Here is a 14,201-nt window from a genome sequence, read left to right as displayed (position 1 = left end):
GTTTTAAGAAATACATCAAGTCAAGTGTAGGGTTTGTTCCAAACATAAGCTAGATACGTTTTGGTATTGATAGGTTTTATTTCATATATTTTGATTTCAAATAATGTTTCTTGTGTAGTTAACCGTTCAGTTCATTCATGTGATAATCCCCATTTTCCACCGAAACTTTTTTAGTCTACCTGTGCTTGGTAGTTCGCCATACTGTGATCATCAGCGGGCGGGCTCCTTTTCCTCTAACCAGAGATCAAATATAATGTCAATTATGAAGAAAAATATTATGGATGTTGCTTTGAGAAACCTGCTGGGCTCCTCTGTCGCGGTAGTTGTGTCGGAACTTTGTCCCATCGCACACACGAACAGGGACAGTGCGATGACGCAGTATAGAACCTTCATTCTGCTTGTCCGGACCTGTAATATATACAACGACTTCATTATCCACATGTCTCTATTTAACATTTGTAATACGATCGTCTTGTCTCTTTGTGGCGAGTATATTGCTTACATTCGTGTGCGTAAACTAAGAAATAACATGCTGAAAGGAGGTTATTTCTGTCCCAAAATTTCATTCCATACTTGCTTGATGTGATACATGGTTAGACAGTCCAAAATTAAGGATACCAACAAAAAGACTACCGAAGAGCCAGAAACTAAGAAACGAACCATCTGGCTCCTTGTTCGCAGTAAACATATCATGTTTGATTGTGATAAAGGTACATATATCTTTGACTATCAAAGAGTAATAGTGATTCTAACTTTTCCGTGAAAAATCGCATGTTTAAGTTGAAATAAAAAAGTGGCGATCGTTATTCGATGTAACTCGGTAAGAAATGATGAGGTACAGTCTCGACTCGTCAGTTTTGACATATTGCATGTATGAAATGGTCGTAAGTACCAAATTCAACATTAATCAATCATTTGGTATTGTTTGATAAAAATAAATTGATGTCTAGCTTTGAATATTGCATTAAACTTCTCATTCCCGAATCTCAGAAAAAAATAAAATTCTGTAGGATATGAATAAGAATTACAACAGATGGTATTAAAGTCATTGGGAAAAATCAACGCAAAAGAAAATGTCTAGTGTTTCGTATAGATATAATGGAAATTTAACATGGACCGCAAAATATATTTACAGATTTAGAAAACGACGCTTACCTTAGCTTCCTAGTTGTCACAGCACAGGTGTGAAGTGATGGGTTTGGAATCAACACTAATAGCCAATTGACCTTACCCAGATATCCGGCTTGACCACCACAACATACCCCGCGGGCTAACTAGACCCGTGTTCCAGGCCATATATAACATGGGCTGTGAAGAAATCACCTAACATGACATTTTCTGTGTATAAGTGTTCGACTTTGGATTTATTTTCTGTATATCTATATAAAGTGTGGTGGGAAGTCATGAATGTGTACGTCTAGAAATAGGTAATCACAAACAGGTGGTTGGATACCTTCTTGTTGACTCCATGGATTTCGATGACGGAACGAGTGTTCTTCGTACTCGTCTATGGAAAAATGATCATATTTGTTCAGTAAAAGTTCAAACCACCGACCTCTATCAACTATCAATTTCACTTAGAATGCATTTTTTTCTTCTGCATATCAGAGACATAGAAATTTAATAATCAAATTATCTATGTCTCTGTGCATATCAAAGCTGTTTTTGGACTCGACCCAACATAAAATCGGCATATTATACAAACTCAGTGACATAGTTTTGCCTTTTCCTTTTGTCAATATTTTATTTCTTATTCAGAACACATTTCAAATGTGAATTTAGCTTGTATTGAAATTATGATAAGTAATATTTATTTCCTATCTTTGTAAATAAAAATGTTGCGGATCAACACCTTTGCTCTTAGAATCAGTTGCACCAGTAATTAAAATATATCACTTACAACTGTGTTCACACTCTAATTATACATTGTACTGTGACATCGTGACTTTCGTTTACGTGTAAACCCGAGTAGGTGAGATATTCAACTATCATACCACTGGTTTAAAAACTTCGTAATTTTATTTTAAATAAATGAGACAAAGTGATAATAGAAGTTACATCAATAGAAAATAATTTACATATCGCATTAAATGATATAAAGTTATAAAACAACGTTTATTATAGATAGAACACATTTCACATATACATATATATCACAGTAGCTTAGTCTATCTGTTATGTTAGAACACCCTACAATATAACTACTTGGCCAATCTAGCCTCTGTTGAGAACACATAAAATGCCCATTCTGTGTAAGCTTGTTTTAAATGAAATGCATTAAAACAAAATCTATATGAAAGCAAATTTACAAGACAATTATTGGTAACTGTTACACATTTTCGGGTTGTGGTTTCATGAAGATGCCCCACCTCTGACGAGTGGTATTTTTTCTCAATCAGGAACAGGAACAGAGGAATTAGAATTTTTCTTTAGTTACAAAAGTTACTTACTTTAAACTATTACCATCATTGAAAAGTTTGTGCTTCTTATTTTGATTAAAGATAAAAATATTTAAAATAATTACGCCCGAAAAAAAATCAAGTCATTATGCCCTATATGAAATGAAATACTGATTGCACATGTATAAAAAGCAAAATGAATTATTTTATATATATTTTTGAGCTAGTAAGACGCATATACACACAATTAAAAAACATTTATTGTTAGGAATTCAATATGTCTTTGTGAACCAAACCAGTACTACGACATAAGATTTTTTTTTATATAATTTTTAGAAATTCAATAATCACCATGGTTACTGAGCCTTCAGCAACCAGTCAATATATCAGTTATCCTGTCAGTGGGCCTTTTGGCAAACAGGGTGTACGTGTATGTGGGTGTTCATATTACTTTAATGGTATAGTTTGTCGTATATTAAGTATACAATGCGGTAATGCCATAGTATAGAATGACGAAAAAAACACCAACCAATTGTAAAATGTAAAGATATGATTAGTAAAACTTGCCCAAAGAAATACAAATAGATTCTGTCCAATTTAAGATAAGTAAAATATGTCCACAGAAAGACAAGAAGTTATTTGCAAAATGTATTCTCACATTCTCAAACTACTTTTGCAACCTGTTTTTCAAGCGTCTTCAGTAAATTCAATTTCAATATCCTCCTCCTTGTTTGATGGTACGTTCGATGACTTTTTTACAGGTAAAGCTGGTTGTACACAGAGATTAAGCGCCTCCTCCTTCGTATGTCCCTCGGGGATAGGAAAGTCAAATATCACAGGGGCATTCTCAGTTTTGTATCGTAGTGTACATGTGGATGCATTGATGTAGGTTGTTACTCCGTCAGTGGTGACTCCATAACCTTAAAATAAGTAAAGATAGTTCACAACTCCATAACCTTCAAATAAGTAAAGATAGTTCACTACTCCATAACCTTCAAATAAGTAAAGATAGTTCACTACTCCATAACCTTCAAATAAGTAAAGATAGTTCACTACTCCATAACCTTCAAATAAGTATAGATAGTTCACTACTCCATAACCTTCAAATAAGTAAAGATAGTTCACTACTCCATAACCTTCAAATAAGTATAGATAGTTCACTACTCCATAACCTTCAAATAAGTAAAGATAGTTCACTACTCCATAACCTTCAAATAAGTAAAGATAGTTCACTACTCCATAACCTTCAAATAAGTATAGATAGTTCACTACTCCATAACCTTCAAATAAGTAAAGATAGTTCACTACTCCATAACCTTCAAATAAGTAAAGATAGTTCACTACTCCATAACCTTCAAATAAGTAAAGATAGTTCACTACTCCATAACCTTCAAATAAGTATAGATAGTTCACTACTCCATAACCTTCAAATAAGTATAGATAGTTCACTACTCAATAACCACCTTCAAATAAGTAAAGATAGTTCACTACCTCCATAACCTTCAAATAAGTAAAGATAGTTCACTACTCCATAACCTTCAAATAAGTAAAGATAGTTCACTACTCCATAACCTTCAAATAAGTAAAGATAGTTCACTACTCCATAACCTTCAAATAAGTAAAGATAGTTCACTACTCCATAACCTTCAAATAAGTAAAGATAGTTCACTACTCCATAACCTTCAAATAAGTAAATATAGTTCACTACTCCATAACCTTCAAATAAGTAAAGATAGTTCACTACTCCATAACCTTCAAATAAGTAAAGATAGTTCACTACTCCATAACCTTCAAATAAGTAAAGATAGTTCACTACTCCATAACCTTCAAATAAGTAAAGATAGTTCACTACTCCATAACCTTCAAATAAGTAAAGATAGTTCACTACTCCATAACCTTCAAATAAGTATAGATAGTTCACTACTCCATAACCTTCAAATAAGTAAAGATAGTTCACTACTCCATAACCTTCAATTAAGTAAATATAGTTCACTACTCCATAACCTTCAAATAAGTATAGATAGTTCACTACTCCATAACCTTCAAATAAGTAAAGATAGTTCACTACTCCATAACCTTCAAATAAGTAAAGATAGTTCACTACTCCATAACCTTCAAATAACCTTCAAATAAGTATAGATATTTTACTACTCCATAACCTTCAAATAAGTAAAATATTTCACTACTCCATAACCTTCAAATTAGACAGTTCACTACTCCATAACCTTCAAATAAGTAAAGATAGTTCACTACTCCATAACCTTCAAATAAGTTTAGATAGTTCACTACTCCATAACCTTCAAATAAGTAAAGATAGTTTACTAATCCATAACCTTCAAATAAGTAAAATATTTCACTACTCCATAACCTTCAAATTAGATAGTTCACTACTCCATAACCTTCAAATAAGTAAAGATAGTTCACTACTCCATAACCTTCAAATAAGTATATATATAGTTTACTACTCCATAACCTTCAAATAAGTATAGATATTTTACTACTCCATAACCTTCAAATAAGTATAGATAGTTCACTTACGTTTGCAATGTCATTCAAAGCTTCCGCCATATTTAATAAAGTAAAGGGGTTTTATTGACTATTTGTGATCATCTGTGAAGTCACAGTTGTTTTGAAAACATCTTCATACAAAAAAAAAATTCTGACTAGAGAAAGGCTTGATTTCTGTGTAAAAAGATTTACATGCAAACATCCTTCAATTTCAAACAATTTTATTGACAAAAGTCAATGGCATTAGATAGCAGGCATTCTCCCTAATATATCATTTTACCTCCATCCCTCCTGCTCTGGAAACAGATTATCAAGCATACAAAAACAGTCAAACAAAATGTGATGTCCAAAATGTGGCTTTTTGTTTTCTTACATCTTTCACCATTTGCCATCTAAGCTTGCGTGAAATTTTAAAAAGAACCATATATTTTCTGCAATGGATTCTTTTATCATAGTTGGATTAATTGTTTTAGGCAAAAATGAAAAAGACCTTTAAAAAATAATTGTTGATTAACCGCTATCATCTTATGTACTGTGTCCCTACCTTCGTGAATGTGACCAAATATATGGTATTTAGGCCGAACTCTTTGTTGTATTGTAGAAAGGAGCTCCACACAGCCGGCTCTCGTCCCATCAAACGTGTGATCACCATGACCTGTAAACAGGGGAGACAACTGCACAAATTGTATGGCTGTTGTGATAACAATCATTAATCCCTGCTCCTTTAATCAAACAGTATATATTATCGTTGTATAATTCAATTTTGCTTGTTACGAGCATTTTCATTTTTTTGGCTTAAAAAATTACTTTATCAGTCCATAAGGAAAAAATAACGTCACCGTTTGTGACATTGCTTTTGATTGGCTGAGATGACGGCGTAATGATTTCATAGACAAAAGAGTCCCAAAGTGAATTCTGAGTATTAAAGAGATTATTTTTAGTTTGAATTATAAGGAGTAAAATGAATATTTTTTTATGTTATGGAGATATAACACAAAAATCTGAGTGTACTCTCATCATAAACCGCTTCGCTGGCGGTTTATTTAGAGTACACTCAGACCGAAGGTCAGGATGACCTATTGTCATCATGTTTTGTCCGTCGTCGTGCGCCATGCGCGGTGCTCCGTGCGTCGTGCGTAAGACTATTTATACAAAAGCCTAATCCTCCTTAATCCTTGAGAGATTACATCCATATTTCGTGTGAAACATCATTGGGGAAGGACAATCATATATAAATGAGCCTGGTCCGACCCCTAGGGGCTGAGGGATGGGGCCCCAAAAAGGGCAAATTTTCTTATTTTAAGCTTTAAAATCCTACTACTCCTTCATCCTTCGATTGATTTCATCCATATTTGGTGTGAAACATCATTGATGAAGGACAATAATATTTTATATAAATGAGCATGGTCCGACCCCTGAGGGGTGGGGCCCCAAAAGGGCAAATTTTCTTATTTTAAGCTTTAAAATCCTACTCCTCCTTCATCCTTAGATTGATTTCATCCATAGTTGGTGTGAAACATCATTGGGGAAGGACAATCATATTTTATATAAATGAGATAGGTCCAACCCCTGAGGGGTGGGGCCCCAAAAGGGAAAATTTTTCTTAATTTAAGCTAAAAATTTACTCCTCCTTCATCCTTGGATGGATTTCATCCATATTAGGTCCAACCCCTGAGGGGTGGGGCCCCAAAAGGGAAAATTTTTCTTAATTAAGCTAAAAAATCTTACTCCTCCTTCATCCTTGGATGGATTTCATCCATATTTGCTGTGAAACATCATTGGGGAAGGACAATCATATTTTATATAAATGAGATAGGTCTGACCCCTAGGGGCAGAGGGGCGGGGCACCAAAAGGGCAAATGTTCGTAATTTTAGCTTTAAAATCCTACTCCTCCTTCATCCTTGGATGGATTTCATCCATATTTGGTATGAAACATCATTATGGAAAGACAATCATTTTTTATATAAATGAGATAGGTCCGACCCCTAGGGGCTAGGGGCTGAGGGGCGGGGCCCCAAAAGGGCAAATCTTCTTAATTGAAGCTTAACAAGAGATCCCAGAGGGATCTTGGCGCCCACCAAAGAATGATCTATGTCTGACAACAGAAAGAGGGATCTTTTCTCTGCTTTTCAAAATTTTACTACGTGCTATATATGAAACTTGAGAAAGATCCTTTCAGTACTTTCTGAGATATGTAGCAGTAACAAACTTCAATTATCAAAATCCAAGATGGCTACCTGTCGTCGATCATCTTGCTGACCGATAAGTCAGAAAATGCACTAGACCCCTCGGGGAACCTGCACATGAAATTTGAGAAAGATCCCTTGAGTATTTCTCAGTCTGACCCCTGGGGACAGAGGGGTGGGGCTCAGAAGGGGGAACTTCAATGAAATTTATCTTTAAAATCCTACTCCTACTTAACCCTTGAGTGGCTTTTTTCCATATTTGGCGTAAAACATCATTAGGGAAGGACAATCATATTTTATATAAAGATTTTGGTAATCCAAGATGGCCACTGGCCCACTTTATGTTTTCAGGTTTTGGTCTCCGATCTCAACGAAAATTGATCTATAGGGGTTTCAAGGGATGGCAAACAACATGCAAACATGGGGATGGAACGGCGGGGGTCCAAAATTGGAGCTTTGCTGAAATTTGGTTTTAAAATCTTATTCCTCCTTAATCTTTGAATGGGTTACAACTATATATGGATGAAGGGCTTCCAAGTTTGTTCAATACATGACCTTTACCTATTTCAGAAACTTACATTTTCAACAAAGGAGTTCCTTGTATTGCTTATATTAATTATTAACCACTACTTTATACTGTGACTTTGTTGTTTTTGTGCCATGAGTCAGATGACCGTTAAGATCCATGGGCCTCTTGTTGTGTTATATCTCCATAACATAAAAAATCTATGCAAGTTAATCCTTAAATATCAGGAAATAGACATGGTTTAAGGTTTAAATTAAAGAAATGGAATACCACCAAACTTATAAGTAAATACAGTCTCCTGTATTGTGTGAAATGAGTCAGAATAAGGTACAGTTTGGACCATTATTTATATACTACTATTGTAAATGGTTGTCCAGGAGCATCCTCACAGTCTGTATCATTAGACTCACCAATGGGAGGCCCGTGGGTGATCAGAATCTCTGTATCGTCTGGGATCATGTTCCATTTGTCTAAAAGTGCCTGACCTCGTGGCAAATTGAATCCCCATCCTCCAAACTCGGGCTGCCTACAAGTAGACATTACACACAAACCTTTGTAAAACAAAACAAGGGAAATTGTAAATAATTTCAAAGTGGGTATACAAACACACGGATATATATAAGCCTACAGAGGGCATTTGTAATATGCCAGGTTAACAAGTGCCCGAAGAGGTAATATAAAAATAATTCAATCAACATTTTGATACCCTGTATAACAACATTAAACTTACCATGGTGATCCATAAATTTTGATTCCATGAATATCTACAGAGGCATCCTCAAGATAAACACAATTTGTCATCAGTTCTTTGACATCAGTCAAATTCTTCTCAGCCATGTAAGCCTCATAAAATTGTTCTCTTACACCAAACATCATACTCAAATTTTGGCGATGATTCTTCACCATTTCTTCATCAAAGGTCAGGTCATGGTTCCCTGCTATAACAACCTTCACCTTGTGGGGCAAAGTTCCTGGGAGGAAAGACAAATCATTGTTTCCATTGATACTGATTATGATGTTATAGAAATTCATATGAACTGCAAATGTGAATCACGCTCCTTCAATGTTTACACAATTTAGATATTCTTTTTCAAGAATTTGATAGTTATAGAAAAAATGTAAGTCTCAATTGACGGTTCATCACTTCGCCTTACCAAATTTGTTTTAGATATAAAGAAGTGATTTAGAAGGGCAACTTACCAAGGTATTCATTGAACTTGTGTATATCCTTTGGTAGTCCGATCATAGAGAAATCTCCTCCATGTAGGAGAACATCTCCAGGTGGTATCTTGTATGCACCATTCTCAATTCGACTATGTGTATCAGAAATACACACAAATCGAAGGTGATTCTCGGGAATTGGTGACTCAGGATCTTCAACAAGACTTTTCTTTATCACTTTTTGGCTTTTCTTCATGTGTTCCCAAGCACGGTTTGCATGCCCACTGTGAGGATGAACTTTGATAATGGATTCAGGATTTCCTTCGGACGTAGACATTTTCCGCACTATTGGAATATGATGAAAAGTTTTATTTAGAAATGTGAATATAAATCATTTTCATCAAAAAGTAATCAACATCTCCGAAAAGTTTATGCATACTGTTTAATCAATTTCATAAGCAAAGACACAAAATAGCATTCCATCAATGGAGGTGTTTGTAGCTTAACCCCTTTTGCCAGAAACCTATTGTGGTTTCATCCTGCTACATGATTTGAGGAATTCTAATATAAATTAAAATAATATACTTGTATAATTTAGCTAATCCAGTCTTTTTTTTTTGACTTCTGGGTTTGAGCCCTAGTGTAATCGCTATATTTTCTCTCCAGTAACAAAATTGGAACTCAACTAAATACCTACAGTGGGTGTATAAGGACCTTGATCTTATGTTGTCCAGGGAAAAGATTTTGTGAAAGGAGAGATGGATGTAGCATGACTTGACTGGGTCAATTACCGGCGACCAGGTACAATCGGAAGAGCATCTGGCTAGGGTTAGGAGGTACCAAGTTTAAGCCCCGGTATGGCCGCTACATTTTCTCCTCTCCTGTTACAGAACTATCCATGACAAAGGTTAACATTATGTAGTTGTTTCTCATCTCCGATTGTTATCAAAAGTGACAAAGTAGAAACCAAAGAAAGAAGGAGCAAAAATGACTACTTGAGGATGTATGAAATGATGATGATAGAGATAGTATTTTTTATGTATGGTTGATAATTTAGAGGTGAGGATGGTAACAGTGAGAATGATAAGGAAATTATTATGTAATGTGTATTGCATAGGAAAAACTGAATAAAAATAAGTTATAAAAAAGACAAAGTCAATATCATGAAGTTGTTTCCCATCTCCGATTGTTATCAAAAGAGACCAAGTAAAAACCAAAGAAAGGAGCAAAAATCATCACCTACAGATGATAGTCAAACAACCCCAAAGGTACATTACACAGTCTTGGATCTGGACCCAGCTCAAGCAATGGACTCTTCTGCGTCTAGACACAGTGCACCTATATTTAGTCTAATAACACCAGCTCAGCGACTCTGCGATGGCAATCTTTATTCTGAGTCCAACTACTATGACCTGGACACTTGTACAGATATTGATGCTGACCAAACCATCTTTGGGAGGGGTTCCCAACATGCAACTTTCTTTCGTCCATGGAACCATAATGAAGACAACAACAACCAAGACATAAGTGTTAGCCATGTTAATAGTGACCATATTAAGGACTTCCTCGTTTGTTTCCTCAAATTTGGTTACTCTCACTACAAACAAAATGGAATAACTTACATTGCTTAAAGATGAAAAATATCCTAGTTTACGTTTGCTGACTGGAAAGAAAAAGTATTACCATTAGAGGAGAAGTTTTAGAAAGTACCCAGATTTAGATACCTGACTGTTCAAAGGGTAGAAAACACAGCAACCTTTGAAGAATGTTTATCTGTAGAAGTTAAACTTCAAAATGGTGACAAGCGCAAGCGTCTGATTACTAACATTTATCGAAGCCCTAACAGCTTCAACAACCTACTAAAATCTAATGTTTGAAATTTTTATTTAGGAATGCTAGCCATCTGTTAATTACCGGGGACTTAAATTTTCCAGAAATAAATTGGTCAAACTTGGCTTCAAATTCATCTGATACATACATATTTAGCTGGTTCCTGGAATTTGTACGCGACACTTTTTTGGCAGCACTAAAAAAGTCCAACTAGATACAGAGATGGCCAGAACTCCAGAATTCTGGACCGACTTTTTAGTAATGAGAAAGGTATGGTCGAAGATGCTGACTATTTACCATGTCTTGACGTAGCGACCATGTTTAATAACTTTTAAATTCATATGTTCTGTTTGTCAAGCTGTATAGAGTAAGACCAACTTGATAGAAAGAATAGCCACAAAGGTCAATATAATGATATACGCGAGGAACTCGATACTGTCGCATGTTCAAACATACAGTACTACAATATGGCGATAAGACAACTAATCAAGTCTGTAAAGTCTACGTTGAAACCCTTACCAAACGTTTTGAAGAAACAATATCAGTAAACAAGACGACTTCAGGTAAGACAACGCTGGATACCTCATCGTGACATTGAAGCACAGCAGTCAATCTGCCACAAAAGGCGCAAGTGGGTACGTTACTTACATTGTAAAGCAGGTGGTAATGTGTGCAACATTACAGATTAGACGTTAGCACTATGTCTATGAAAAGGGCCTGGTGTAAAACATGAAAAAATAATACAAGCTCCTTTGGAAATACGCAAGAAAAAAAGCACAATCAGTTGTTTCTGTAACTAACCTATGTAAAGAATACCTAATTTTTGGCAAGTCCTCAACCCACCGATAAAGAGCCATCAATGTTTTGAAGGAAGATCGACCTGCTATTGCAATACTAGAAACGTGGTAAAATGGGTTGAAAACTTTCTTTCAAACTTAAAACAAAGAGTAGTCATTCATGGTTTTAAGTCTGGGCTAGTAGATTTAACGATCGACTAAAGTACCAGAGGGCAGTGTCTAGCTGGGTCCCGTTCTGTTTCTGATAAATATATAAATGACCTACCTGACGTTGTTAAGCTATGAAACTGTTTGCATATGACTCTAAGCTTAAGGAATAATATCAACCCAGTTGAATCGAACGAACTTTAATATGACATTGATAACACTGTTGAATTGACAAATGACTATTAACACAAAAACCCGAACATCGGCAGTAGAGACCAAAACTCTAAATATTATTTTCAATCTGCGATTACAAATAAACAGTGTTAAGAGAGAAAAAGACCTACGCGTAGCGTTTGTTAACAAAATGAAATTCAGCGATCATGTGTTGTTGAAATTTTAGTAAGCTCGACAGCTTGTATAACATATTGTCTTTTCGTAATTCTTGTACTTATAAACTAGACGCGTACCTTTAACTTGTGACTTCAGGTTGCGTAAAAAGTGTCGTTATCACTGTTTGTATAATATATACACACTGTTGAATGTCAACACATTTACAAAACAGTTATCACGATTTAAAAACACTTTAAAATCGCCCCAGTAGTTAAAAAAGTTAATACTTCACAATATGGTAGAATTTTAAAGCAGGCATAGCAGTATCTCTATGTCCATGATACTGATATTGATCCGATTCGACTTCGATCATTTACTTAGAATGTTGGTTTTAATATTCAACAAAAGATAGTTGGGATTTTGCATTATGACCTTTCCAATATTTGAAACACTTTATCGTAGATGATGAGACCACACATGTACTTCCTTCGAGAGAGAATTCTGTTATTGAACAAGTTGCCAGTGAAGTGAGATGTATAGTCTAAATTTGCTTTTGACTAGTTTCTTTGAATGACCTCTAGGCCTAGTATGTTTATGGTCTGTTGCTGGTTGGAAAAGTTTTCATGCAGGGGCGTAGTCAGGTTGTCAATATTTTTTAGTAAAAACTTGAATCGTGTCCACACGAAAGCCCATGTATTCCAAAGTTAGTACACAGAATACGTTCTTCATACGGAGTGTTTTAGTGTTGAAACTCTACATTGCACATTTTCCGGAACTGGTTTATCCAGCGTTAGTGGTCAACATGCGGTCGTATGAGCAACTTGTATAGGGCGGTACACATGGTTGGGCTCATGAAGGTGAAAGTTTGAAACACTACACCAAGCATTTTGTCAATGTTGGCTCTGAGTCAATCCGTTAACATACGCAACAGAATCCTGGGGTTAATATTTAGGACAGTTGTCTGCAAAGATACAACAATGTTTCTCATATTGTACAAGAGTCTCATTAGACCAAACTTTATACGACATACAGGTATGTTACCGTGCTGCTAAACATATCAAAATAACAATGGAAAACGTCAAACGTATGGCATCTAAACGAGTACACTTTCCATTGTATTCGAGACTTAAAACTAGGACTTCAAATCTTAGTATAGGGGTAAAAGGAATGATGTTGTTGGAAGCATATACAATCCTGAAAGCTATTAATAAACTTGATAAACTCTTTACCATGTCTTCAATAAGAACTAGAGGCAATAGCATGAAACTCTTTAAGAAACGGAGCAAGACAAATGTGTTAATGAATGTTTATTTAGTCGGAGAGTGGTGGTCTTGTGAAGCTCCCTACACGTAACTTGTGTTTGGTCTAATAAGACTCTCATAGAATATATATGAAAAACATTGTTGTATTATGGATAGACATCTGTCCTAAATATTATGGTCTTGTGAAACTCCCTACATGTAACTTGTATCTGATTATGTAGTTGAAGCCCTACACACTTAATTCGGAGTTTAACGCCCTATTTACAGTCAGGATTACGTAAGGACGTACAAGGTAAGTGGGTGGAGGAAAGCCGGAGTACTCACAGAAAAAACACCGACCAGCGTTCAGTGTCTGGCAATTATTTAGAATTCAGAATTCCAAATGCAAATTAACAGATTAAAAGTAAATGACAATGCTTGCATGTACATATCATCTGGAGTATCGTGGATGTTAGTCCGATAAATCTTTCTGTATTATTGGGTCTATTTGGTCTAATATATATTAGAGCAATAAATTTAGATGTGCCGAAACTGTTACATGTAGCGTACTGCGAGGATGTGTTTACAGTTATTCCATGACAACAAAAATGACACGATGATAATCAGAAATACAATACCTGGCAGTGACGTTAATCTTGACAGAAGGCTTCCCATAGACTAAACTGTTCATGAATATAAAATACACTTCTATGTTAATGTTATAACGAGAAAAGAATTATTCTAGAAACACCGGTCCATGAACACGGAAATAGAAATGACATAAACAAACAAGCGTGACAAATCAGACTCGCGTAAACGTTTGTTGATAAGGATAGTTCATGCTACAAGCGTCTTTACGATAATATCCACCGACATGTAAATTGATAGCAAAATAGGACCAACATATCCGGACACTGTCTCGGTATATGTTTATTTTCGATGAATTTATTCATATTACTTACATGTACATAAATATTTCTGACATAAGTAAAAAAATATTGCAAACATAAATCCGAAGAAAATTAGCTTTCAAGAGACAAGGGCCGTTTTCGTTTATAAAAGTCTTTATTTCATG

At 35.3% G+C, this 14,201-nt stretch overlaps 1 protein-coding gene across 1 annotated transcript; it reads right to left on the bottom strand.

Moving 5' to 3' along the window:
- Nucleotides 1-58: 58 nt before the first annotated feature.
- On the bottom strand, nt 59-13,922 carry LOC138320593 (metallophosphoesterase MPPED2-like). The gene is made up of 7 exons (XM_069263678.1): nt 13,765-13,922; nt 8,821-9,126; nt 8,351-8,591; nt 8,031-8,146; nt 5,452-5,562; nt 1,156-3,319; nt 59-408 (listed from the first exon to the last, which is right to left on the bottom strand). Exons 1-6 carry the CDS (start codon nt 13,799-13,801, stop codon nt 3,087-3,089), a joined length of 1,044 nt encoding a protein of 347 aa, XP_069119779.1. The 5' UTR covers nt 13,802-13,922; the 3' UTR covers nt 59-408; nt 1,156-3,086.
- Between the last annotated feature and the right edge of the window lie 279 nt (nt 13,923-14,201).

Source organism: Argopecten irradians, chromosome 4 (genome assembly GCF_041381155.1).
Source record: "Argopecten irradians isolate NY chromosome 4, Ai_NY, whole genome shotgun sequence".
NCBI lineage: Eukaryota > Metazoa > Mollusca > Bivalvia > Pectinida > Pectinidae > Argopecten > Argopecten irradians.
This window is presented reverse-complemented; position numbering and strand designations above follow the sequence as displayed.

Coding starts and splice junctions, on each gene's coding strand:
- LOC138320593 (XM_069263678.1), bottom strand. CDS start 13,801: ATGGGAAGCCTTCTGTCAAGATTAACGTCACTGCCAG. Junction 9,127..13,764: donor AAGATTAACGTCACTGCCAG/GTATTGTATTTC, acceptor ATATTCCAATAG/TGCGGAAAATGTCTACGTCC. Junction 8,147..8,350: donor AAAATTTATGGATCACCATG/GTAAGTTTAATG, acceptor GTCTACTTGTAG/GCAGCCCGAGTTTGGAGGAT.